At 39.8% G+C, this 27,066-nt stretch overlaps 1 protein-coding gene across 1 annotated transcript in view; it reads left to right on the plus strand.

Annotated features, from left to right (window-relative positions):
* Positions 1-27,066, plus strand: part of SPOCK1 (SPARC (osteonectin), cwcv and kazal like domains proteoglycan 1) — a 324,832-nt gene that overhangs the window by 177,995 nt on the left and 119,771 nt on the right. The window contains exon 5 of the mRNA XM_059825381.1: positions 15,568-15,682. Within this exon, the coding sequence (XP_059681364.1) occupies positions 15,568-15,682 (115 nt within the window). The remainder of the gene's footprint in view (positions 1-15,567; positions 15,683-27,066) is intronic.

Here is a 27,066-nt window from a genome sequence, read left to right on the forward strand (position 1 = left end):
CCCACTGCAGGTAAAAATGCACATCACTCTTCCATAGTAGTCATGAGCCTGCCGAGCTGCCTCTTCATCCGTTTCCTTTCTCGGGCTGCAAGTAAGCGAGGGTCAGTAAAGCTCTTTTAGCCATGGCCTTTTGGCTTTGTCCTGTTTCATTATAAAACGAAATGATCTGGAAATCCACCTGAAAATGTAGTTAGGTGATGTGAAATTTAGACACACTAACAAATTGCCCGTAGGAGAACATGCTGAGTTTCACATCATCCTGCAGCCCGAGAGATTGCTAAATTAATTAGCTTGATAGCAAACTTCAAGGAGGAGCTACTGAGACAATCCACTGAAAGGAGGAAAGAAGGAGCTTTCTTCTGAAACAGCGACATTGGCACTTTGACACCTACCGTTCTGCAGTGTTTGCCAAGCCCTTAAAAAAAAAAATCTATCTATATATTAATGTTAATGTACCACCATGCACCTTCAGCAAATACTGAGAGCCGGTAGTAAAGGCTACACACATAGTAATGGCCATGTCCCATATAGACTCTTCCATGTTTAAGGAGCCTATTATGCCTAATAAATATCTTGACTGTTATTGACTGTTCAGCTCACATTAAAAGACCTGATATGGTAGTCTTCCTTTAGAGAAAATACCAAATCACGAAGATTTGTGGGCCATTTAAAAACCTATAGGGCATGAAATTGATACTGTGTGAGAAAGAAGAAAGGAATTCCCTCATTAGGTCTTGCACATTAGTACAAAGGCTGTTGCTGTAGTTTCTTGTGATATGTTTGCATAAGCTCATTGATACCAGACGTGCACATGGAATAATGCATTAAGATACTGATATTTCTTTTAATTATGTTTTTTTAGTGTCTTAACTTTTTTTGTACGTGTACGTATTGTGTATGAAAGAGCAAGGGACGATTACGTAAGTAGCTACATTAAATACCCTGAGCTGAAACGTTGACTCCCTGCTTCCGAATTGTGATGTATAACATAATGGCTCTCAAGCATTGTGGGCAGAATTACAGTTTTGCTCTGTCGCTGTTGAACTTACTGTACTGAACACTAAGACTGCCTGTGTGGCAAACAGAAGTTGATGTGACAGTGTTTCTTTCCAAGGCTCGTGATACAGTCGATCGGACTATAACTTAACTGCTACTTAGGCTTCCTAGCTTGTACAGCGGTTCCCCACCTCTGTATCTCAGTAAAGGAAGTTACTTTAATGTCCAAAGTGTTGAAAAAAGGGTCAGAGCACCGAAGATGAAGCTCTTGGTTAGTTTATTCTCTCCTGCACACCTAGCATATTCAGGTTGTCTGCAGTCCTTGCTCTGACGTGACTTAGAGTGGATGAAAATTTTGAGTTAGGCTTTCTGGCAGCGACTCTATCCTGGAAAGTACTATGAAATCAGCTGGAAAAATAATCTTGCCCAAATTATAAATGCAAATTTAGTCATTATGTCAGATAAACACATTTTCTCTGAACAGATTTTAATGTTTGACTATGGTAAAATCAAGTTAAACTCATTTTCCACTTCAGTGTCAGCCCGAGTAACACAGGGTTGTATTGCAAACCCCACAGGGGAGGGAGGAGGGATCAGAAGGGAACAGAGATACTCCCTCATTGTCAGTCCGTCTGACTGTACGACTTGCTCTGCCCTCTTCTTGCAGCAGAGAAGACCTCTTTGTCGTGATGCACCCTTATTAAAATGTCAATTTTCTGATTAAAAGCAAATAGAAATATATTCTGCTGAAGAAGCGGTGAGATGGATAGATCGTGCTGAAATACATTTTCGGTTCCCTTAACATCACAGCACATTTATATAAATGGAAATGTTTTTTTCTCCTTAATGCTAAGGTCACAGTTATACTGTTTCTATCTTCTGACTGTCATCTTTCAACAAGGATCTTGCCTGAAATTGGAAAAGCATCTGGCATTATTTGGTATTCCCTCCAATCTGAGACCCACTGCTTATCCTCCTGGGTTTTCCATGTTTGCTGGGAATGGTAAAGTCTGGAAGGGGACAGCAGTTACAGGTAACATTTATAGCTTGTCAGATGAAAACCAAATGAAGTTAATTCATCTAGAATTATAGTAGTAGTTCCTGCTAGTGTCCTCCCTCTTTCCCATCTCTTGTCTCCAAACCACTCTTTCTGTTTCTTGCTTTTCACATTATTCTTGTCTCAAACTTGGGGCGATGCCTCCAGATATGTCTAGAGATAGATCAGACAAGTTGACTCTGGAAATATAATATATATTCCCTGAAAGGGAGTAAAACCCAGTTTCCAATTCCATTGTTACTTTGTGTTTGAATTATTCAGCATTACTGATAGACATGGTTCCTTTTTATTAGAACTCTATGTTTTATCTTTGTTCTAATAAAAAGTAACATGTGCATCAGGAGCCCTGAATAATTCAGTGTTACTTCATAACTCAGGAAGCTTACTCTTTTTCAAGGCATTTCTTGCCCAGGTGTTCCAGAAATGAAGCAATTCCCTTATGAGCAGTTGTTCCTCTGTTGTAAAAGTGGATTTTAGCTACCATGCTGAGTGCAAAGTTACAGAATTTGCTGTTGTATTGCCTGAGGCAGCCTCGGCTCTTTCTCTGTAGGAAGAGCAGAAAACATTATTTTAGTTATTCCAAGCAGTTACTCAAGTATCCACAAGGAACTGTTCAAACTTTAATTCTGCGTAAAGGATCTTTTTTCAGAATTATTTTAGCTAAGTATTGGCAAGAGAAATAGCATTTCTCCTCTGTCAGATGATATCTTCATCAATGCCTAATTTTTTGAGAAACAGAAAACATTTTAGTTAAACTGTGAATTCATTTAAAGCCTTCTAAACGTTCTTTTTGTGTGCTTAAAAATTATCATTATCAATCACTTATCAACAGACATACCGAGATGCCCTGGAATGCATTAATGAGACTAGAATTTTAGCCTGGTATGCATTTGCCAGAGAACTATAAAAAGCCAACTGCATAGTGCGTTGATTTAGCAGCAGCTCTATAGAGGTGATCTTTTGTTGTTGAAAATTACTTTTGCCGTCTCAAAACCAAGAGAGGAACTGTAGGCTGTGTGAATTAAAACTTGATCATCAGTTTCCACACTTCCGTAGCAACTAAAGTGTAGCAGGAAAAAACCCTGTAGAAAGAACCCAATGTTGGGGTTTTTCTTTCTGTATGTATTGTTCTGCAGGGCTGTACACATCCTATAACTTCCTAGTTTCACTGCTGTCATACCACTAGACACTTCTAAATTGCAATGCTGATGCTTTTGCTTGTGACCACTTTCTGTCTTCCAGCCCATTTGACAATCTGCTTTTTCCACTTCTGAGGTTAGCTGCTTTTTTTACCCTTTCATTTCATTCTGTGCAGAAAAGTCACCCATCTCCGACTGTTTAGAAACTCCCAGTCTCAAAATTTCTGCCTTTGGCACAATTCCAGCAATTGCTGGTCAATTCCGGCAGAGTGGAGTTAATTTTTACAAAATGATTTTGTAGTTTATGAATTTTCATCTCTATTTGTTTCACATTAGAGATTCTCTCTTGCACTGTGGACTGAGGAACAGTGTTAGATATTCACTGATTTTCACAGCACTTGTTTCTGTTAAACTCATGCTGGAAGGAGGAGTTCTCTCTGCTGTATTTATATTTACTATGTTTTTGAACCAGCCAGGACAGGTGTTTGTCCTTTAATTTATTTCCCATTTAAGCCTCTTCCGGATATCAACTATATGACTAATTGATTATCCATAGAGGAGCTTCATCTTTTCCTGCTTAGGTAATTCCTCTCAAAAGCAATGAAAATTACATTAAGCTACAATCTATTAGGCCAGCCAGCCCCCAGCCAATTTACACTCTTGATGGGGTTTGTGTTGTACAGATTTCTAGATTACATACAAACCCTGTGTAGCAGAAGCAGCACTCATTAAGGAGGGTCATGTCTCATGGCTAAAATCTCTAGAACTTTAAAATTCTAGTGGGTTCTTCTGGCAGTAATTTCTTTACCTGTAAACTTACAAATCTGTGATTTTTCTATTTCGTCCCTAATCCAAAGATGTTCTGCAGAATGCTGCTCGTCTTGCAAGGTTCTCCACTGCGGTATCAGCTTGACAGGGACTGCTTCCATGTGATAGGACTGAAACTGCTATCATTTAATAATGAAATCAGTCTTTGAAAAGTCTTTTATTTTTGTGTTTGTTTTGCTCAGTGCACACTAGAATTAATGTAATACGGAAACAAATCTTCCTCTGTTGATGTAGAAAACAAAGTGTTTCGCCCATGTTTCCATGGAGACAATCAGACTGCCATAAATGAACATGAAACGGCTCTTAGTTCTGCAGAATTTAGCTGTTTTGAGATCATTACATTACAAGTCATTCACAGGGGCCCTTTGCTCGTGTTCTGTGATGCCTTCCAAGAGTCCCAGGATAATTTCTAGACAGGTAAGTATTCCTATCCCCATTTTAAATACTGAAAAAGCAAGGGAGGCGTAGAGTGACTAACTCATTTATCCAAAGTCACAAAAAAGGCAACGATAGCAACAAGAACACAACATAAGGGTGTCCTTTCCTTCTTGCCCGATTGACTAGGACAGCCACTGCCCATGCGCTAAGATGCTAAGAACAAGTGTAAAGTTGGTAGTTCTTCCATGGCATACTGTTTCAGAGAATGCTGTCCATATTGTACCTTACTAATTAAGCATAAAATCAGCTCCTGTATTTTATACTCAATAGCTGATAATGTTTGGAGCCAAATTCTGGTTCATTTATCCTAGCAAATAAGCAAAGGGACTTAATGGAAAAAGTAGCGATTTTCTCATTTCCAGGGCTGAATGTCTTCTCTAGTTTAACATTTAAATACGAGTATGTAGAGATACACAGGGTGCCTGGCTGGGAATTGCTGTAACTGTAACAACATTGACATTCAGTCTGTCGACAAATAGAGCAAACTCATCAGTCTTTCAGAGAATTCATATCCAGAATTTCTATTGCTTGCCTAGCTGTCTGCAATGCTGTGTTAGAAAAGAATTGTAATTACACATACTGAAATAGTGATTCGTAAAAACAGCAGTTTGGTCCTCATTGGTTAGTTTGCTGATGGAATCAGTAATAACAGTGATGCACTTTTGCTTCTGCGTGACCTCTAAAATATAAGCATTAAAAGATATGTTATTTGTGTTTTCCAATGAGATTTAATGACATAAAATATCTAATGGAGATTGATAAAATTTGATTGGTAAGATACTTTTCTCTATAAAAAACACAGAGGATTTGTATATCCACTTGTATTTGTTTCAATTTATTTTTTTTCTACTCATAGTTCACAGTATTACACTTCGTTATAGTTCTTAATCAAAGTTGGAAAAGGGTTCAGTTTCTCACAAGCTAGCTGTCTGAATTAAATCACGGTAAATTTTTTCCCATTATATTATTGCTTCAGTTAAATTATAAATTACAACAGCCTCAGAAGTATTATAGAAGGGTTTCATGACATACAATGCAACTTCTCTCCAAGCAAATCAAAATGTATGTTTGTATTCATCTGAAATGAGAAAAGTTTATCTTTAATTATGCATGAATAATTTAAAGTATTATTTTCTGAAGAAGGTATAACCTGTTTTGTTTTCATTGGCCTTGGAGTAAAATAATTTGTATTAAATGAAATACCGCTAAATTAATTATAATTCACTCCAGTGTAACAGAAAGCCGAAGTAGTCTGAGTCAGTTCACAGGAAAAATTATATTTGTCATTTCAAAAGTACCAGAGAATTATCAAGTCCAAGCATTCAGAAATCTCAAAGTTATCTTAAATATACTTTTTTTTTTTTTTAATAATGATTTGGAGTCTTTCTTATGGTTTTGATTTTTTTAAAACCTTTGTAGTTTGTGTTTTCAGTATTTCCCCAGCAGCAATGAGAACAAAATCCTACTGGCTTTTGGAGAGAAAAACAAAGGTCTGTTCTGGTACTGGGATGTGGAGATTTAAGGGAATCAGCCGATATCACAGGACCCAAGTTCAGTCCCAGATGGGGAAAATGCAGCCTCAGCTTCTTACAAAACTAAAACCTGACTTACAATCGTTTCACAAGATGTTAGCAGCTGTCCAGTTCTACCAGTGTGGCGATCCAAGTGCTTTCTCTCTCTTTTCCTCACACTCATTGCTAGAAAATTGAGCTTGAAAGTCTGAGGGAGCGTATTTTGCTCCAGAAGAGGTACGGCTGGGCTTGGAGGAGGCACCAAAGGGGGGGAGTCACTAAGAGCTGTCCTGCAGAAAGAGCCATGCCTGCTTCGGCAGAGCGCGGAAGAGCTGGTAGGGTGGCGATCCTCTGGAGCGAGTCGCGGGATGTGCCTGGGGTTCGAGACGCTGGGCTGCCTTGTTGTGGGGTACCTTTGAAAAGCAAGCAGAGAGCTGAGGCTGGCCGAAGGAAGCAGTCATGTTTTTAGCTCTGCTCCTGTGCTGAGGATCTGTTAAGACAGATACAGCAGAACTGTGTCCTCCCCGCAAGGCAGAAGCAGAGGTTTCTTCATTTTCTCATGTTCCACCCGCTAAAGATTAGGGCGATCTTTTGAAGCTCTCTACTTCCATCCCAGGAAGCTTGACGCTGGATCACCCCAGGGCTTTTGGGGACTGTAGGAAAGAAACCGTAGAGCTGCTGTCATTAAACATATGCCAAAGCCCTGCGACTCCCTGAGGATGGGGTTATTTTTGTACCCTCACTACCTCCTGGAATGAATAATTGAGCAGAACATCTGACCAACGTCCTTCTGTCTGTGGGGTTTTTAGGTCTGTTTTGCCTTCAGCCTACTGGGATATGCAGAAACACACCCTCGGGTATGACATGTACAAGCACAAATTATCACATCGGGGAAGTGCTTGGGATTTAGGGACGCGTGATGGCACCGATGCCAGATCATACTTTATTGAAGCGATGCGACTGCTCTGTACTTGCATGTTGGTTGAGCTTCTCCTTTGCCTTGCAGGCAGGAGAGTTGCTCGTGAAAAGCATACCTGGTGCTAGCTGAAAAACAAAGCGAGTACCTAGCTGTATTTGACAGCTTCTTTTTTCCAGTGGATGTTTGTTTTTTCAGATTCAAAAGAAAGTGTTCAAAAGAGAAATGCATTAGCTAAACACACCTAAGTATATGAAATATTTAAAACCTGCCCCGGTGTAGGGAAGTATTTGAGATACCTTTGCAGTATATTAAGATATAAATCATAACGACTCATTGTCAGAAATCAAACCAGGAGCTTCTCTTTTATGACTCTTTAGCAAATCAACTTTGGTCTTGTACATGTCTCTTGACTGGTTGCTAGCCAGATACCTACATTGGAGGTTGTGACTGATTATCACATCCACCACTGGCAGCACATTTCCTAACTTACACTCCTATCTTTTTTTTTCTTTTCTTCACTTACTTTCACTGCATCAGATTTCTCTATATTTGTCAAGGAAATTCATTTAAATACTTGGGTTCTTATCCTTTGCTTTGGAAAGGCAATCTGTAGAGTCCTTTGAAGCATCTTTTGCCTTGGATGGCCCCCTCAGCAATGTCAAAAGCAATTATATGTCAGTTATAAGAAAGCAGTTTTGAAAGTGCCTGTAAAAATTAAAATAGATGTTTCTGTGCAGTATTCCAACAGCTTCAGCCACTCAAATGTTGTTAGAGTGCTCCAAAACAAAACTATGCAAAAATACTACGCAGTGATGGAATAAATGCTGACAGTTTGAGATGTTACTGTTTAACTGCCCTGAGAAATTCCATTTACTGAAAATAATTCACATACATGTTTGAAACGTTCAGGCCTACGGTAATTAATTTTCAGCTGAATTGATTTCTGTATGCAAATTGCTCTGAGTAATTATGCAGAGAGAGAGCATGCGAGAGAGACTTAAATATCTGAGTTTGTTAATCGAAGACATGTTCTCCCCTAGACTTGGGGGAGGGCTAACACCAATTTTCTCCCTAATGAAGCAGAATGATTTATGCCAAGATTTGCAGAAGCAGAATAAAAACGATGGGTAATTATTTGCAATTGATATTGGGGGGGGGGAGGTGTAATCTGTTATTAAATTACATCTTTTAAAACCAGAATTATTAACAGTACCAGCTCTGAGAAGAAATGTTACACTCAGCTCCAGTAAACAACATAGTCTTAGCCACTCATTGTGGCCACTTACCAACCTGTAAAATAAGAAAATCTGGGGAAAGAGTATAGGCAGAAACCTTCTGAATGGCTACAAAAGCCTGGAAGTCCATCACAGGCTTACTTGGGTGTCTTGTTCATACAAGGGCGATGGGGCAGTCCCGTTGCACTTGGATTAAGCTCCACTGACAGTCTAACCCCAGCACATGGGTTGGTTGGAGTTACCACTGGAGCACTGAAACCTATCGTGTTTTCATAGAGAAGCAGAGCAACAGTCACCTGAGTGCTCTTTAAGTTAGTATGTATGGCCATGTTCACCTTAAGAAAAAAAAGCATAAATGCATCATCTACTTTAAAGATGAGTAGAAGCTCTAATTCTGGGGGAGGAGTCTGTGGTTTACTTCAAACAACTGAAATGTTAAAACCAAAACCGGTTTTAGCCATCATGTGTTGAAAACATGCCCTTTTCCTAGCAGAAATCAAGGGCAAAGTCTGTAGAGATTGTTATTAACAGATGTTTAAGCTGGCCGCACGGCTTCTTACACGGTTGCTATATGACAGTTTTCATGGAAGTGTAAAGTTCCTCCAAGTCACTACTGAGCTGCTTTGATCTCACTTTCTCTTTGGCTGTAAGTGGAGACAAGATGCTGATTTGACACGTTGCCTCTTAGATCTGAAGTTTGACGTGAGCTGCCATTTGAGCTTCACGCTGAGCGGGGAGGAAGCCAGGTGAGGAGTCAGCCTTCCGCCCAGACCAGCTTGCGCTCGCAGCTTTCTCGCTCCCGTGCCCTAGCTGCTGGGAGCTGTGCTTCCCTTCTGGTGCTTGCTTGTGGAGTATTGCTGGAATCGAGTAATACAGAATAACATTGAAATGCACACCTGTAATGTCATGCATCATTTAATTGAGAGGCTTTGTTTTATCGTCAATCTTTTTGGTCTTAAAATATGCACTAGGATCTCTGCATGGAAGACAGCGGGTCCCATTTTCCAGTTCATCATACCTTTCTCAACAGATGTTCTTCTTTTCTCATATAGTCAGCACAGTTCCAAGGGGATTGCATAAAAGCAACTGCTTTTGACATTTCATTATGCAGAAGCATTTTTGTCATTGAGTGATCATAATACTTATTGTCAGGCAATTTTGAAAACAAAAAACCCAATATTTACATAATGCCATTTCTTTGTGATTGTGTAGTTTGTTTCAGCTCCACTGAACATCTATGAGTTTGAAATTACTCTCTTCCCCAAAACGAATGGTCATAAAACCAAAATCAAGCTCATAAATCTTGCTGTGAACTAGTTGTACAGTTTCTGCAGGATTACACATCCATTACTGTGAGACATTGAAAGTGTTTATTTGTTATCACCCTTTTAAAGTCAAATGTGTGAAAAATAAATTTACTCTGTTGTGATTAACACAATGACCCACAGCTGCAGCATATAGAGCTACACTCTTATAGAGCAACTTCTCCCTGTACTGCCGTTGTCTGAACTAAGGAGTTTCCTCCAAGTCGTAAGTCTTCTTTTATAGTGTAATATATAAAAAACCAAAATGTAATAGAGAAGTATCTCAAACGCTGTTGTTAGGGCTTTGTCCAACACTGATTTATATTGCAAACTCACAGCCTCTGGTGAATGGTACAGGGAGGGAGAGGAAAGCGTGTACAGTTCATAAGTGAACGTTCTCCGGTCTGCTTCGTGGAGCTGGGAGGGAAAGGGATTTGGGATGCAGTCGGTGTTTGCAATCCTTTTGGTATTGGAAAGAGATGCCAGCGTATCGTTAGGAGGTTGTTAATGGTCCGATGCAATCCCTGGTGTTTATTGTTTACCAATTATTCTGGTATCTCTGTGAGGTAACCACAGAAGATTTATAGTCTTAATAGGGAACTCAGGTTGCTATGCATAATAAAAGCTTGCCTGAAAAAAAAAGGAATGCAAGTCCTTTATCTCTTCAGGACAGGAATTCTGATCCCCCACCTGCATTTTGTGTAAATGGGCCTTGCATAGGTTTTGGGTCACAGGTGTAGATGAAAGCCTTTCCCCTTCCCAGTGCAGTCAGCTGACCTATAGAGCTAGCAGACCCAGAGAGTACAGTTTTCCTACAAAAATGTTGTGGCCAAGGAAGCAGAAGCTTTAGCCCATCTAAACACTTCTTCCCCGGGGCTCTGCTAGGTGGGAAGAGACTTCAGAGCTCAGGGTGCCGGGATAGCTGGCCAGAAGACAAATGTCAGCGGCAGAAACATCTAGGTGTTAAGTGAGGAAGAGTAAGACTTTTAAGCCAAGGTAAAAAGCCAGAAATTCTAAATTTTCCCAAGATAATAAAAAACTTCTGAAAATGTTTATACTGAGAGATGTGCAGTGCTATCTTTCCCTGTATTTCAGCCAGCTGTCTCCTGGAATGGATATCTCCCTTGGAGACCAACTGTGCAGGGATTTCACCAACATGGGAAAAGCTCAGGACGGGTAGCTGTGGAGTCTGGGCTCACAAAAGATAGGCAGGGTGACTGAACTGGGTTTTTATTAAAGGATTTATGTTCATGTGAAATCTTTAATTCCAGTACTGGCTGGACATGGCTGGACACATATCCCCTCCAAAAATTTTGGACCAATCCTCAGCCACTGTCAGGTCAGAATAACTAACCTCATCAACTTCACCTTCAGTCTCAGTCTAAAGAAAAACTGGAAAAATGTTCACATATTACAGCCAGGCTTAAGGTATTTTTGCTGTTACTGTGCAGACAGACCTGAGTAACTATGTGCAGACTCTTTAACATAGAAAAGGGATGGCTATAGTTTTCCTTTCAAACTGATAAAATAACATCTTTATAGTAAAAAACTTCCTTTTTTTTCCTCACTCCTCTTCCCACTTTCATTTATTTATTTGTACTTTTGGCTCTTCATTTTCAAAGATTTCATCATACTCGTTGCTTTAGGACAAAAAGAACTGTGATGACAAATATGGTTGTTATGTTTCATCTTACTCCCAAGGGTCTTTTTTTCTGCAGATGATGAGCATCTGCTCCTAGTCATGTAGAAATCTGATTAACAAAGCATGATCTTTGATTAGCATATTTCAGAAATTGTTTCTTATTATGAGCTCTCCTTAGGGCTTGTGTTGCTTAGCAGTAGAACAACCTTCCAAACTTATTTAACATGTTGAGGAACTTTGCAGACATAGAAATCCCTATTTTGACCTTTTATGTTCAAATGGATCATGCATTCTGTGTAAGTGGAAAAAAATCTCAAGAAATAATAATCCAGATCGTTTATGTCTTCTGACAAAGCCCACAGTTCTGCTTGTATTTAATAAACTTCCTTCTACCGCATTGAACTGTATGTAAGGGCTGTTTGTAATGAATAATAAATGGTGCTTCTATAGTGTATTCCATTTAAGGATCTTCATGAGCTTTTCCACCATGAATGAAATAATTCCTCCAACACACAGGTGGGGAAAAGCTTTATTTATTATTATTGCCAGCATTATTATTCTTTTCAGATTTTCGAAGCAAGACGGTGAGATAGAGAGTTGAGGCCTGATTTAAAAGGAAATAGTGACCACGATTTCCAACCACATCTTTCCCCATTCCTTCACTTCAAACTAATGACCATTCAACAATAGTTTTCTTTTTCAATAGACATTTTTTTAATTGCAAAACATTTCAAAAAGTCATGTTTCTTTTAACAATAATGTATTGTGTGATGCTATTTCAGAACATATGTACCTCAGAAGTGCGTGCATTTTTATTGCCTTAGAAGACCTAAGGTGTTCCTGAAGTGGATATAATTCTTCAATTAGAGTAAATTTTACTATGAAAAAATGTTAAATATTGAAACTGTGCATGATGTCACATAGACCAGGTGGGCATAAATCTTGCTTCTCTTATTCATGCCAAACTAGTATTGCCTTTCAAGGCTAAACCCACATCCCCACTTAGGCAGCCTCTGCCTGATAGAAACCTGTGAGCACAAGGCCAGAGCGTGCTCTCCCACAGCCCGGCAATGTTGGCAGCTATTAGCCCCGGGCTCCTAGCCAATTTGCACAATGGTTTCTGTTGACGCATCATTTTGCATCAAGGATGTGTCACCAGCAAAAGCGGACAACGAGCAAGGCCGGCTGCAAGCCAGCAAAAGTTCTGGTCATTAAATTTTTTGGTGTGGATGTGATCTTTGAATTATATCAGCCCAGTGAACCTATAATCTGGTGACCCTTCACACTCCAAGTGGCGCTTACATATTAAAGGCTTTGCAGAAGGAGGGTGTCTCGCTCTGTTTTGCAGATTAAGAATATCTAGGTAGACGGGTCAGGAAATTGTGGCTTGCCATTTCAATCCCTGTCCAATATCTGCCTCAGTCTTTAACTCAGTCTCCAGTGAGAGAGAAGTAAGAGGATTAAGAATGTATATCTCGCCCGCTGTGTTCTGGGAATGTCAAGAGCAGGGGATGGGCTACTTCTCATGTGCCTCTTAGAAAAGATGCGAAAAGGCAACGGCAAAGCACGCCTGAAGAGCCTTTTCAGGCTTTGGTCTTTTCAGTGGGGCACACCCTGGCCCCTCAAACACCGCCTATATATTTTCGTGATGGCAACTCATTGGGTGTTGATGCCTTGTTGTTTATGGTGCAGGAAACAGATGGTCTTGTACTTCCCTTGCTCGCTTCACCTTTTCTATTAGTTTTAATGGCTTTAAAAGAAAAGGCTTTTAACACTTTTCTTTTGCTTTTACCATTTCCCCCTGTCTTGCACCAAAGGCATTCCACTAAATACATATGCACTAGTGAAGCTCAATTGCCCATCACAAATGTGTAAAGGGTGTTAATGTGGTACCAGCTTGTAGCTGTGGCTGTGTAAACCAACACAGAACAGCTGCGGCACTTCAGCACTGCAGGAAACCAGAAGTATCCTCTGCTTGTTGGAAGTACGTGTGCTGTCTTATAGAGAAATTTGGTACATAGCAAACCGAAACTTCATGTACTTCAAATAGCATCCTTTAAAAGTTTCTCTGATCGTGCAGGTGGGAAACTTGGTTATCATAACGTGCAATAAGAGCTTTATACAGTCCCAAAAATGAAATCAAGAGTTGCCCATTTCCAAGAGTGTCCCATTATGTGGGGAGGAAGGGGAGAGGTAAAATGGGATTTGAGGACACACTGAAGAGGAATAGAAAGTCAAATCCATGGCAAAATAATGTCCAAAAAAAGCTTATCTAAAAATCACTTCTTAAACAAAGGTGAAATTTCTCTGTGTGGCTGTGACTTTCCTTCCTCTGAAATACTCACATAACCATTTTTTGAATATTTCTAATTCATCCTGGCAGACGTGTCTTATTGCTGATCTTTAGAAGCATCCTTTTGTAAGAGAATGAATTTAGATAGATAGCTTTTCCAATGGGACTTGATTGCAGAGAAGTATTTATAAGAGGTTTTCCCAGGTGGGATCAGTGCTCTAATTGGAGTGGTATCCAGCACAGCACTGTATCACTCCTCTTTTTTTATTTCAAAGATTACCAAATCACCACTCATTTAAGGAAGCAGTCTGTAGAGACTTGGCAGGAGCAGGCAGGTGTGCACACTGGCAGGACAAAAAATGCTGTCTGCCTCTGTTGAGCTTCTGTAGGGAGCAGGAGGCTGCTCCAGTGTCTGCTCTGGTGCCTAACGCATCTTCTTGCCTCTGTGCAGGAGCAGCTCATGCCTCCACTGAGTTCAGACCCTCTTGCTCCTTTCGGGTGCTAAACAGGAGGATCCCAAATTAAATCCTAATTTTACCACACCAAGCCTCTGATACATGCTTAGTATCTTCATTTATTTAAGGAGAGGGGAAGGGTATGTGCAGTTCTAGTAAAACCTAGTGTAATGTGCCATGTGCTGATTTCTTCATTCAGTGTTAGGAGACATTTTTGTGTATAGAGAAAAAAAATGAAGGGGCTCCTCAGACTCCCGCTGCTCCTTTCTGAGTGCGTTTGTTGCATCTGAGGAAAAGAGTTCATCGCAAGCTAAATGGGGATCTTTGCAGAAGCCTCCTGTTAGAATATTGGCAGTGTATCGCTGGGCCATTTCAGTCTCTAAGTACCCTTTTCAGATAAGCAGGGCTTGCGCGTGTCTGTGTGTGTGTTAATCCCCGTGCCCTGGCTAAATGCCAGTTTTGGCAGTTACTTGCTGTCTGCAGTCCTTTAAGTCCGTTTGCATCATCATTAGGGTACAGCGTTATTCACTCCTTAACTCCACTGTTGTGCTGCCTTGCAATACTGTTAGAGAGAGGCAGATTTTAACCAGGGGCTTGGTAAATGGCTGTGTTCAGGAGGAAGGTTCATGGGATCTTTCCTAATCAAAACTGTAAAGAGAGTACCTGAGGGTAAACCCTAGTACCCTGCACTTCCCAGAGCAAGATCGCACGTCGCTTTAGCTGCAGTCCCTCAAACCATCCATCACATTAGAGGGAGAGAAACTCCCTGTTCTGCCACCATGTCCTTTTCTCCAGCAACTTAAGAAGCGTGGAGATAAAGATTGCCCACCGTGTTATTCATCCTGGGGCTGGCTGAGGTGTTAAGATACATCTCTGGGCATTGTGTCCCTGTCTGTCCCCAGATCCCGTTTAGGCTCCAATTTGGCTACTGGAGAAAAGGATGTGGATGCTACTGGAGCAGCAGTGATGGCTCCTCAGGGAACCAAAGCCTCAGGCCAAAGCCGGGATGCTACCACCAAGAGGGGGAACGCAGGATAGTGTCAGAAGGAGAATAAAGAGTGTAAGGACTGACTTCAGAGGAAGAACATTCCCTGGGGAGCATCAGCAGGGACAACAGCTTGGGCACATTTGCTGTGAGATAGCGACTCAGCATGCTCTCTAATCCCACTTCCGACAGCACTGCTGGTGATGTAAGTTGTTGTATGAAAGCCCAGGATTATTTTATTGTTACTACTGCTCTTCTACTCAAGCATTTTAAGTACAAGAAATGCTTATCTGTAAAAATTAAAAATAATTCCTACAAAATAAGATGCCCGTTATACAGTATCTGTGAAATTAATTTTATTAGCGCTCTGCAATATGTCAGTTATCAGATAGCTTCTAAAATACTAGTCATTTTGTTACTTGTGAGCATATTTTATTCCACCATCATTTTTCTATGAAATAAACAGCATGATACAGATTATTATACTGGAACTTCATCCCAAACTATCATGTCTAATCTTAATGGGAATGCCAAGTTAGACTCAGATCACTGTTCAATAATCAGAGTCTTTAAGGCCTCCGTCTATCTTTCTACTTAAACATCTCTATTTAACACGCAGTCTGAAAACTACGGCACGTACTACGAAGGGGCAAAGTATTCGTTCAGGTGTGGGAGTGTTCATTCTAACCGGTTGTCATCTGTCAACCAAGGGATAACTTTATATGCATGTCTCACTTTCTTTTTTAATATGTTTGGTTTTTATAGCCCTTGATCCATCCAAAGACCCGTGTTTGAAGGTAAAGTGCAGCCCACATAAAGTGTGTGTCACTCATGACTACGAAACTGCGATTTGCGTAAGCCGCAAGCAGCTGGTACACAGGTAAGGAAACTTGATGTTGTTTCAGGTTTTTGTGTCTTCACAGACATCCAGTATGATGAGAAGAAGTAAAATGAGAAAACTCCAAAATGAACATTAAAAAACATAACTTTAAAACATTCCTTTAAAGTTTAATTTGCATTTTTTTCCAAAACCAAACGGAAGTCTTATTATTTATAGCTGAGGCTATTCCAAAAGGATGAACTGGCATATGGTGCACTATGTAGTGTGGAGTGCAGAATGCTCTCCCAGTTCTGGGAATGGTTTTCTCCTCCCAGAAAGCAGTAACTATGCCTATTTTAAAATCTGAAAACCTGTAATATGAAATGAAAACATTGTCTCAGAGACATCTACAGCTCCCGTAACTTAATTAGAAGCAATTAAAAAGAGATTAATAAAAATTCTTTTTAAAAATATATCAAACCTCTGCTTAAATTTGGTAAAGAACTGAAAAATGTTGGTGGAACTTTGTAGAGCATCTCCCTGGGGAGTCATATAATTAAAGAAAGCTCTAGACGTGATTGTGAATGACTGAATTCAAAGCAAATGAAATGGCTAATATGTTAAAAGCTTTGGCCAGAATGTTCAAATTAGACCACAGAACTACACTGAGAGAAGATACAGATAAACAAAGAAAAGCCTACCGAGCATAGGTTGAAACAGGCTACGAACAATCAAGAATGAAGAAATTTATAATCAAACTTAGAGAAAACAATCTAACATTGCCCTATTTTGGAAGCTGAACAAGCAGAACCAGTAAGGAAACTGGTCTTGAGTATCTCCGGAGTCTCTCTGAGTCAAGACTCAAAATAAAACTGAAGAAATAAGCCTCGCCACTTGCCAACAGATGTCAAATAAACCTGTACTGCTGTAATGGGCAACTCTGTATGGTTGGTCTGTACTTTAAGAAAAATATGTTGTGTTGCTTTCGTTACATTTGAGTGATAAATCTGGGGAATGGTCTCCTCTTTCTTTCCCTATTTAGTAGGGAAGCAAAAATTTGCCTGTAACAACTCAGGTCCCTAAATGTCATTGTCAGCTGAGATTTTAGTTCCACAACTGTTTAAGCCACACTAAATTCAGGATGATCTGATTCCCATGTACCGGTACTACATCTCATCTTATCTCACTGCTACCTGGCTGAGGAAGCTAATCCAGTAAAAAAAAAAAAAAAAAAAGTCTTTTATTTATAATACAAAGTTAATGGTGTAATGTGGGTGAGGCAGTATGTTTAATCCTTGGTTTTCAGTATGGAATGAACCCAGGAAGGTTGTTAGGAGTATGGCTATGTGCAGTGCTTACCTTCTAATGTCGTTTTTGGCATTATGTAGCTTACATCTGCTAGTTAGGATGAATCTAAAGTGCTTGCATTATATAGTAGTCCTTATGATATATAGATATAGATGTGGAGCCGAATGCTTTCTGAGCTATTTCCAGTATTTAATATCCCAAAAGTGGTCAAAATGGTACAGAGTAATGGTATAGAGCTGAATATCCCTTTTTTCCAGAAACCAGGCTGTGTTTTATGTGATCTCTCTATGACTCCTCCACTGCCTGCAGCTAGTTCAGCTAACCTTTGAGTAGCACTGTGACTATGGAGATGAATAGAAAAGTATTGAAAACTTACTTTGAAAATTCTCCAAACAATTTCCAGCAAGTTTTGTAATGCTGAAAGAACTACTGCTGATGTGTGATAGTGGCACATATGTCCCCAAAGTGTTTTTAGTCTCAAAATATCCGGCTACCCTTGCCGCAGAGGGTGGCCATGTCAATGAGGAAAGTAACTAGGACAAATTCTCTGCTGATTTGGATCAGTGGCGTGACACCACTGAAGATTTTCATCTTTAGTCCCACAACATTCTGTTCTTTTTTCTGTGCCTGACCTGAATACTGCTGTACGTCTGACTCCAGTCATATTTAAGGCTGTGTTAATCAGGAGTAAATGCATTACCAGAGGTGGAGTTGCACGTATTTAAAACGGGTGAAAGCCTGAATACATTAGTGTGGGCGCACCTGTAGTAAGAACCATCAAATGACACAGCACCATTGCGATTGCTTTGCGCATCCACAGTGCTTTTGGGTGTGCTTGGAAGGATTTTCCATTTCATGCATCATTATCAACTTGCTATAGTGGCTTTACAAAGCGTGTAGGCTCAGCAAAAAGTAATCAGGAGAGCAACACCTTGCATTATTGCTGAGGTTTCCAGAGAGAGCTACGCCGGTTTGCATCCCCTGATTAACTGGCCTGCTGCAGAGTTGCAGCCCAAGGAAACTGTATTTTTCCAGGCATGGTGTAGCTAACTTTGAAATCACCAGCGACAATGCAATGCCATTGCTGTTTCATTGCCTTTGTGCTGGAATGCACTCTTTTTAAACCACTGCAGGAATACCATAACAGTGTATAAAACTGAGTTAAATGGAAACTTGTTCTTTTACATTTGCTCAGACCCTGGCTCCGTGATGGCTAACTCATCCTGTAAGGCTTCAGGCAGAGCAAGCCTCCTGCCTCTAGAGCAAGGCTCACATCTGGCCGCACGGCTGTCGCCTGTTTCGCAAACAGTGCAGACAGGTCCTGCCCACGGAGGACCTGCTGGATGCGGGGTCCCCTGACCCAGCGGGCAGGGCGGACGGGGTGGGTCCACGGGTGCTGGTAGGTTTGGTTGTGGGTGACCCCAGGGTGCCAGAGGAGCCTGCCAGAAGTCCCCTGCCCCAGGGGCAGCCTGGCCCCTCCTGTGCAGCCACCTCCTTCCCTCTTCCTCCTTCCCTCCCCTCCACAGCCACCTGGGGAGCAGCCCTGGCTCTTGAAGATAAGGGAGAAGATGTCTGAGAGGTATTTCAGGCAGATAACAGCGTTTTGTCAGCACATCCTCTAAGACGTTTACGGTACAAATTGGACAGGGCATTAAGAGAAAAGGCAAGACTGAGCAAGTGATTGAAGAATGTGTAAAAGATAAATTTGAAGGCATCTTCTTATATGCTTAATAGTCCCTGGACTGATGATAGAGCCTTATGAAATCTTTTCTGTGGATTAAAACCCCTTTCACTTTGGACATGATCTATGAGGAAGAGTCTTTATTAGTTCAGTTTTGCGTGAAATGCAGTAGTTAATATCTCTCAAAGATTTCTCATACATTTGCATTCCTGTAAAACTTTATGCCATTTGTCTCTGCTGGTGTTAGTGCAGCTGGCGGGAGGGGAAGATGTCACTCTAGGGCTTTTTTTTTTTTTTAAAGAACAGAATGAGAAAAGAAGATTGATGAAAAAATAATGGCCATATTAACATGTCCAGAGTTTACAGCTTTGTTCAGTCCATTTAACTGGCGATCACCAATTAGTTCAGCACTGCAGTGTATGTCACTCACAAAGGTAATCAAGCAATGTCTCTCCTTTCTGCTGTGACTTAGAAATCCACCTATTTGCTCAGTATTTCTTCAGTACTTTTGAGGCTACTGCTGCTGACAAAAGAGGCCACTACTGAGTTCCTCAGGAATTTTTTTTTTTAAGATCTGGACAAGTTCCCAGGTAAAACATCTGTTCTTCTAAATTATGCATCAAAGGCTTGGTCTGACCAACACAGCAGTGTTAGCAACTACGCTTATCTGCGATGAGCAGACAGATCTCTTTCTTTACAAATCCTGCGGATGGTACACCATTTCTGGTTCGGAAGGACCCCGTTGAAAACAAGTCCAGTAAAACATAGCCATACATCAAATTGAGCATTCTCGAACCACTGCCATGCTACATGCTGTTTGTGTGCTTTAAATCGTATCCAAAAGGGAATTCACGACTGAAGGCAATTAGTAATTGCAAGAATGTCAGTGACCCCCAGCTTTCAAGAACTGCTGGGGAGCGTTACAGAAAAATCTTTGACCACAGCAAATGCATTTTTAGGGATTTACTGAAAGGTTGTGCGCATAAGCAAGGATTTTAAGCAGTGCTATTCCTCTATGTCTGGGTATTAGATCAACAGTTACCTTTCAAAATGCAGTAAATATAGGGCCTACAGACCCTAACCCTGTTGTTTTGCTCTCCTCCCCGACTCGTGCGTGTCTGTGTGTTCTCTTGCTTGCTTTCATGCTCTGCCGGTGATGCTGAATGCTGGTGAAGTTGGCACAACACCAAGCCCTCCTTTGGGGGTAATATCTTCCCGTGCTGAAAATCTGACTCCCACATTTTCAGTGGCCTGACCGATGCGAGGGAGGGCTTGTTCCTGAGCTCGTGATGGTTAATTCTGCGTGATTTATGTGGTAATGTTTATCAAAGCCTGAATACGTGAGCAAGCTATATGAGGTGTTGAAAGAGAACCAAACCTGGGAGATAATTGATTATCTTTGGGTCTGCTAATAACATCCGTTTGTTCCCCAGTTAGCCTTGCTGTGTTCATAGCTTTTTTTCTATTCTCTTCTTCATTTTCATGCTGATTCAGAACACAATCGCTGTTCATTCGTGTATTAAGTACAATTCAGGGAAAAAAGCATATCCCAAAGGGAAGGTTAGAAAATAACATTGTTCAGCTTCCTGTTGGTATATTTATCAGTGTTAATTGTGTGTGTTTTACTTGTAGTTTCTTGAAAGGGCTACCACAAGCAGCAAGATGGGAGAACTCAGACAGTAATAGGTCAAGACCACTGTGTAGTTTATGCATTTGTTTCTCTTTCTCTGTGGAGACTATCTAACTAGTTTTTCTAGTGAGCTTTTATTACTTCAGAATGTTTCCAAAGCAAAGTATCAATATTTCTAACTTCTCTGCAAATCCCTACTTTTCTTTCAGTTTGTGCTAAAAATGAAGAGGGAAGGGATGTGACTCCCTAAAAGGCTGAATTCTCCCCCATTTCACTGAAGTCTTGATGCTTTTTTGTAAGCTGGCAGATGCAAGACAGGCAAAATTATGCAGAAAATTTGGAAAATCCGCTGTAAAAATACTGTTCTTTCAATTATTATTTAATCTTAGCTGAGGAAAAATGCAGTTCTTTTCAATGGCGCTGCAGTAGAGCAGTTTGTTCACCCATCTTGGGCAGGCAGCATGCCCAAAAATGTGTTCTGGGACACTGGGGCCTTCCTGGAGTAACTGGGCTCCAGAACTTTAATGGTGAGATGTGGGACGCCACTCAATAATTTAGGATAATACAGCTCTATAATAATTAAGAAGATTAAATTGTTAATGTATGCACTGGATGCAGAAAACATAAGTATCAAAATGATTTTTCACATCCCCAGAGTTTTTTGGAAGTTCTGGGATGAAATCACAGTTAATTTTTACTGCAGATTTGTTTATGGGCACCAAATGAATTCTTTTGTTGATTAACATTTTCAGAACTAATTGAAGAAAACTGCCCAGTTCAGAGCAGAACTAAAATCTTTTGACCATTGTTTTAGGAAAAAATAAAGCTATTTCAAATTTGTTGGACTTTTTTTCCAAGTAGCAATACAACAATATTTGCATCTCTCTGCAAACTGTTTTGGAGTCACTAAATCTGATTTTCTGCAAAAAAAAGAATGTTCTCATGCAAAACATTCTACCCACCTCTAATGCTGAGCATTGATTTCTCTAATCTACTGGCATAGATTTTTGCTTCAGAAGAAAAAGCGTTGAAATATTTGATTAAACACACAGTCACAAAACCCAACAGATTGCATTAGGTTTTTTTCAAACAAATATATTGTACTGGGGAAATTGCCAAAAATTTAGGCTTATTATTCCCAAGGGAACCTCTGACAGAATCTTGGAGAATTATTTTTTCCTCTATGAATGGAAGTTCTAGACATGAACAGGATAGAGTAAATGGCATTTTTTTGTAATTTGTAAACCATAGTGCATTACTCTGTAAAGACTATTATTCTTTCTAATATCTAATCACTCATGGTACATTGTACAGTTTAACTGTAGCTCATGCTGTTTGTCTGGAAAAATAAATGAGAATCCAGGAAAATCAAAGGGAGAGGGGCCTTTGAGGTCATAGCCAAGTACAGCGCATAATGTGATGTGCAAGTGGTGTGCAAGTGACGTGTGCAAGTCCTTAGAGAAAACTTGAAAGCTTTTAAAAGTATTTCATCTCTGGACTGCCTGACAACAAAGGCATGCCTCTGCTACAGTGCAAAAGCTTCGGATCCTGCAGCAGACAAGTAATAGACACGTGGAAATCAGGAAAGTTTGTTTTTCTTATGTGGGCTAAGTTGCCTTTTAATAAGACAGAGAGCACATGGTACGACGTGCCATCGATCTACAAGTGCTCAAGGGGACCACTGAGTATTAAGAGAGAACAGTGTAAGAGTCTGGCACTATCCTTTATGCCCCATTACAGTTATTTTAAAATTTTTGATTATGAAAATTACGATCTAAGCATGGACTCCCAAAGGTCACTAGCTTTTCCTCCAAGACAGTCTCCATCTTTAACAGCCCGGGATTCAGTCCAAGGATGCTTAAATACTGGAACAGCACTCACTGGTTTTAAAAGCCGATATTACTCTACTGAACAGGATAATCTGTAAACTGTAGGTCTCATTCTCCAAGTGGTCCATTTCTCAGTTTCAGCTCTGTGTAAGGTAAATTGCTTTTAACTAAAGAGACCGTAGGGAGAGCCTGTGGAGGGACTAGCTTTCATCAGTCAAGACGATATGAACTAGTTCTGTTCTGAATCATGAGAGTGACCTACTTGCTGTCAGGAGTTTCTGCACAAAAATCCTCCAGTTCATTATTTTCTGGAGGAAGCTGGCTACGGTATCTCCCCTCAATAGACAAGACTTCATGTACATTTTAGGCTGTTTTCTGGCTTTCCCGAGCTCTGGATATTATGTTGACTTTGGTTTGTTTCAATACCCAGAGGTAAAAGACCCCTGAACATTAGCCAACATGTAGAAGGAAAGGTCCACTTTCCGTGACTTTAAGCACTGCAGTCATCTCTAAAGCTGAATTCAAATACGGTTCCTGACTCAAAGCAAAAAGTGCCCAAGTTTTGCACCATGTCTTTTGGCATTTCCATGCATTTTCAGACTTTCACAGAAAAATGCAGACATGCTAAAGTGTGGTCAGGCAGAGCATCCCAAGGCCAATCAGCCACTCGGCACTTCTCTCCCCAGAACTGGTAACTCATCGCTAGTCATGCTTCATCAGCTTTAGAGCTCATTAGAGTAGTGCAAGGCGACTGTCTCCTATTGGACATGAGTAATTTTTGAAATATATGATAGTGCACAGCTCTTTTATAATGGTTTTTAGAGAGTGTAGTCCTCATCTCTGTCTGCTTTGGCATAGCAATAGATGAACTTGTTCTTGCTATCAACAGGGGATTTACTGTGTTTTATTCAGTCACAAGGCACCTGGCTGCTGGGGTGAATGTCTTACTGCTAAGGTCGTTGTCTTTTACTCTGCAGCTCCTATCTTACTGTGCTCTACTTTACTGTGAGGATGCTGCAAGCACAAAAGGAAGTACAATGGTTATTGAGACGTTCTCCAGCTGCATAACTCCTCTTAGACCAGTATCAGAGCACTCACTGAAAAGCACCTCAATACCTCTGGATACCTTTGTTATCATTAGAAAGTTATTACATTGAATAGAATAGGAAAATAACCTATTATCTTCTGCACTTGAATTAACATTTATAAATAGTTTGGTCTGTGCATTTAAAGATTATATTATTGGATGGGTTGAACACCGCTTTGTAATATTCCTGCTCTTGGTATTTCTAGTTGTACGCTTTTAGCAGTATATGAAAATGGACCAGAAGTGACTTCTTGGATCATTAAGTCCAAAACCTCTGCAACAGGATCATATAAGCTTTTTCATTAGCCTACCAAGTTCTGTCTTAAAGATAATAAGGTTTAATGCTCCCTCTACTCAGTTTGGAAGAATCCTTAGCATCTCAACCCTTCTGCTTAGAAACTTGCTAATATCTAGCCTAAATTTATTCAAATCCAGCTAAAACTTCTGGAGTTTTCCTAAATGGTTCCTCAGTATTTATTTAGAAATAATTACCTTCTATGGTTTTGCTAGTCTTAGCAAATGCTTTTTTTTCTTATAGCTGTCTTAAAAAGACATTCCTCTTGACTGTCTCAGTTTTCCTTTGTAGCAGAGCTTGTTGGGCTTGGCTGCTGAGACCAGTCAAGAAATTAAACCCAATATATCACTTTGTCTTCTTGCTATTTAAACTCTTTACACATCTTTAGATATTATATTCCCTCTGAGTCATTGCTTATTAAGACTTTAATCTTTATTTCTTAAATTAATCCCCTCTTTTAAGTGCTTGTTCTATCCATGCCTGCTTTAAAGCTGTGGTTCTCCTTCTGTGAGCCCCAGAAGAGTATCTGCAATTTGGACGTCCGTATTGCAGGTGGACTTTCAACTGAGCTTTCTGGAGAACAGTTCTGGCTTTAATGTTCTGTGTATCTCTGGATTGATACACAGTCCAGAATTGGGTAGATATATGTGCAGTTTGCTGTTTCAAGGATTTGTACATAGCATTCTACATTTGTTTCACCCTCACTGGAAACATACAATAGCCAAAATTACTTTTCTCTGAACAAAACATTTTTTTATTAACATGATAACAAAAGGAGGGAGGAGGGAGTTTGAAATAAATACAAACCATAACTAGCTGAGCATTACATATAAACTATATATAAAATTCAGTGTTTAGAGCTCTGAGATCTGACTAATATGAAACTTAAATATATAATGGTGAAAAATGCATGTCTGAAAGTTAATGTGTGAATATAAGTTTGTGCAGCAGATTCATAGGGAACACAAGCCAGCAGGAAAACTTAAATATAGGAAAGGTAAAATAAGGGCAACACAATCTTTGTTCTTCAACACTTCTACTATCTCAGTGGGTTCGTTGACTGCAGAATTGGTCATATATAAACCTCTTGATATAGCTCTTATCAACTTGTTAAGAACTAGCATCCAAAGCTAAGTTAGCATCCAAAAGCTCCTGTTTCACTTGAGTTATCTGGAAGAAGGCAGAGTTAAAAGTTCCTTCACTTCCTCCATGGCATTTGTCTATTCCTGACTTGGATTGGGAGCTGTTTACAGCATAAGGGACATTGGCTTTTGTGTTGTTTGGAAAGCTCTTCTTGCTCACTCTGAAGTAAGCAGGAAATGAAAACAGTAATTGGTATGAATGTCATCTGCTTGGCAAATGTCAAGAGATTTGCCAACAAATGAATAATGAACAAATGAACAAAGTTTGATGGGACTCGCTGCCTGTGTATCCTCGTCCTGTAAGAAGATGTTAGGCTTTGCATATGGGGTAGCTTGGTAATTCTTGGATTTTTCGATGCTTTTTCAAACAACCTTCATCATGATTGCTATTATTAAAATGCAAACAGGTAGGTATATTAAGATGTGGGACCCAAGAGGACACTTCTGCAGGCTCTCCATATACCTGTCAGTGGTACCATATTTGGCCGTTCACCATGTAGGTCACATGCATGTGTTACTGCCTTGAGCTGTTGGCTGACTTCCTCTACATCTACGTTATTCCTCACAGGACTTGCAATCTGCAGTCTTTCTGGGTTTACCACAGCCCCATAGATTAAGGATCTATTTCCCGATTCACACGCTTTGTATTTTCTATGTGCTAAAAATCTTAAACATAGAATTGCTGGAAACAAATTTTTAATAATATTTAATACGTGTCTGTATTTTTGCTGTTTATCTTAAATCTGATGAGTAGTCCAGTCAGTCAGAAATTATTATTTAATGGTTACAAATGACCTCCAATGCTCTGAAAATTCTTCTGTATTTATACAATAATCTGTTTACTGGAGATTCTAAATTCATTGCTGGTTTTTGCTGTAGAAGCCCCAGGACATGAATGTGTTCAGTGGAAAAGTCTTTTTAGTGCTAATAAAAGGCATGCTTTTGTAAGATTGGGACTGACGTTTACAGCAAAGGAATTTTATTAAAGCTTTTCTTCAATTTCCAACATCCCATTATATTGGAAAAAGTATTAAATGTGCAGCATTTTAAAATCTGCCTTTTGATAAATGGCATTATATATTCCAATTGCAGTGAGTATTACAAACAATATATTTCGTATGAAATTTTCAAATTGGGCCTTAAAAAATATTGCATTTCATTTGATGCTGGTCAGTTTGCTGCTTTTTACAATCGAGTGTCTTCAATATGGTGCAGACTCAACATATATAACTTTCAAACCTACCAAAGACTGATCTTTATTGTTCGTAGAACAGTTCTGTATTTCACCGTTACACTTGGGAGATTTTTGTTATTGCTTCTAAAGCTTTTCAATAGCAGTGGAAGGCGTTGATAACAATAGGCTAAAATTCTAATGAGTTGGGCCAGACTCTTTTACACCTCTTGCCTTGCGTAGTTCACAGCTTTCTACCCTGTGTGGATGGCTATGTTGGGTGGAAAGCTTTGGCTTCTCTAAAGAGGGAAGTGGTTTTCTGCAGCGTTCTGCTGAATTTCGTGTCTTGTTCAACATCCTTCATCATTTCAGGCACAAAACTTAACTAGGAAAATTGATGAAGCCATATCCAAGACCACCCTGAGGAATTCGTCAGCAAGCATCTTGGCTTTCATTTTTGAGTTAAAGGTTGCAAAAAACCTACACTGTGAAGACCTTTTCCATGTAGGTTTGCCAGCTGCAAACTAGATCAGCAACAAAGGCATGGATGATAGCTAATAGAAGAAGTTGAAAAAGGTAATCTTGGGTGTTTTATCCCTTTCACAGCCATACAGTTCCATCTAATGGCACTCTTTTGAAAGAAATAGCATATGAAACCAATAAAAAGCAGCTTCTTGCATCATTCATTTTCTTACTTGGTGGAAGTTATGTTATCAAAATTAACTTTTAATCTATTACTTCCCGCTTCTTTAATATTTCAATTCCTATCATTCTCTTTTCATTAATAAGCTTATGGTTGCCTGCTTAGTGCTCTGCCAGAACTCATCAAGAGCTCAACCTACAGATTTTCAATTTAGTCATTTTATATCAGATTAATTCAACCAATGAACCACAAATGACATTATTTATGGACATGAGCCACCAAAGTACAGTCTGTTTAAAGCTCTGTACATAGGGAGTACAAATGATGATTAGAAATCAACCCAGAATATTTTGCTTCTTTAAGTATGTCTGTTCAGGTATCACTGTTCCACTTACAAATTAACTACAGAAAGGCATTAACGTTTTACGCAAAAAGAGGAATACTCAGCACACTTCTGAAAGATATGTTGCTTGTATCTCTAGATTTAAACCAGTCTTACAATATATGATAATTTCATGCCTGTGAGCATCTTCTGTATCTTAAAAAAGTGGAAGGAAAAGATCTTGATATTGCTGTGTGATACTTTACATTTCTTATTGTTCAGCCAATTTTTTAAGGGAGTCAAGGAAGGAAACACCATGCCAATGTGCTTTGTAAT

Source organism: Gavia stellata, chromosome 16 (assembly GCF_030936135.1).
Source record: "Gavia stellata isolate bGavSte3 chromosome 16, bGavSte3.hap2, whole genome shotgun sequence".
Classification (NCBI taxonomy): Eukaryota; Metazoa; Chordata; class Aves; order Gaviiformes; family Gaviidae; genus Gavia; species Gavia stellata.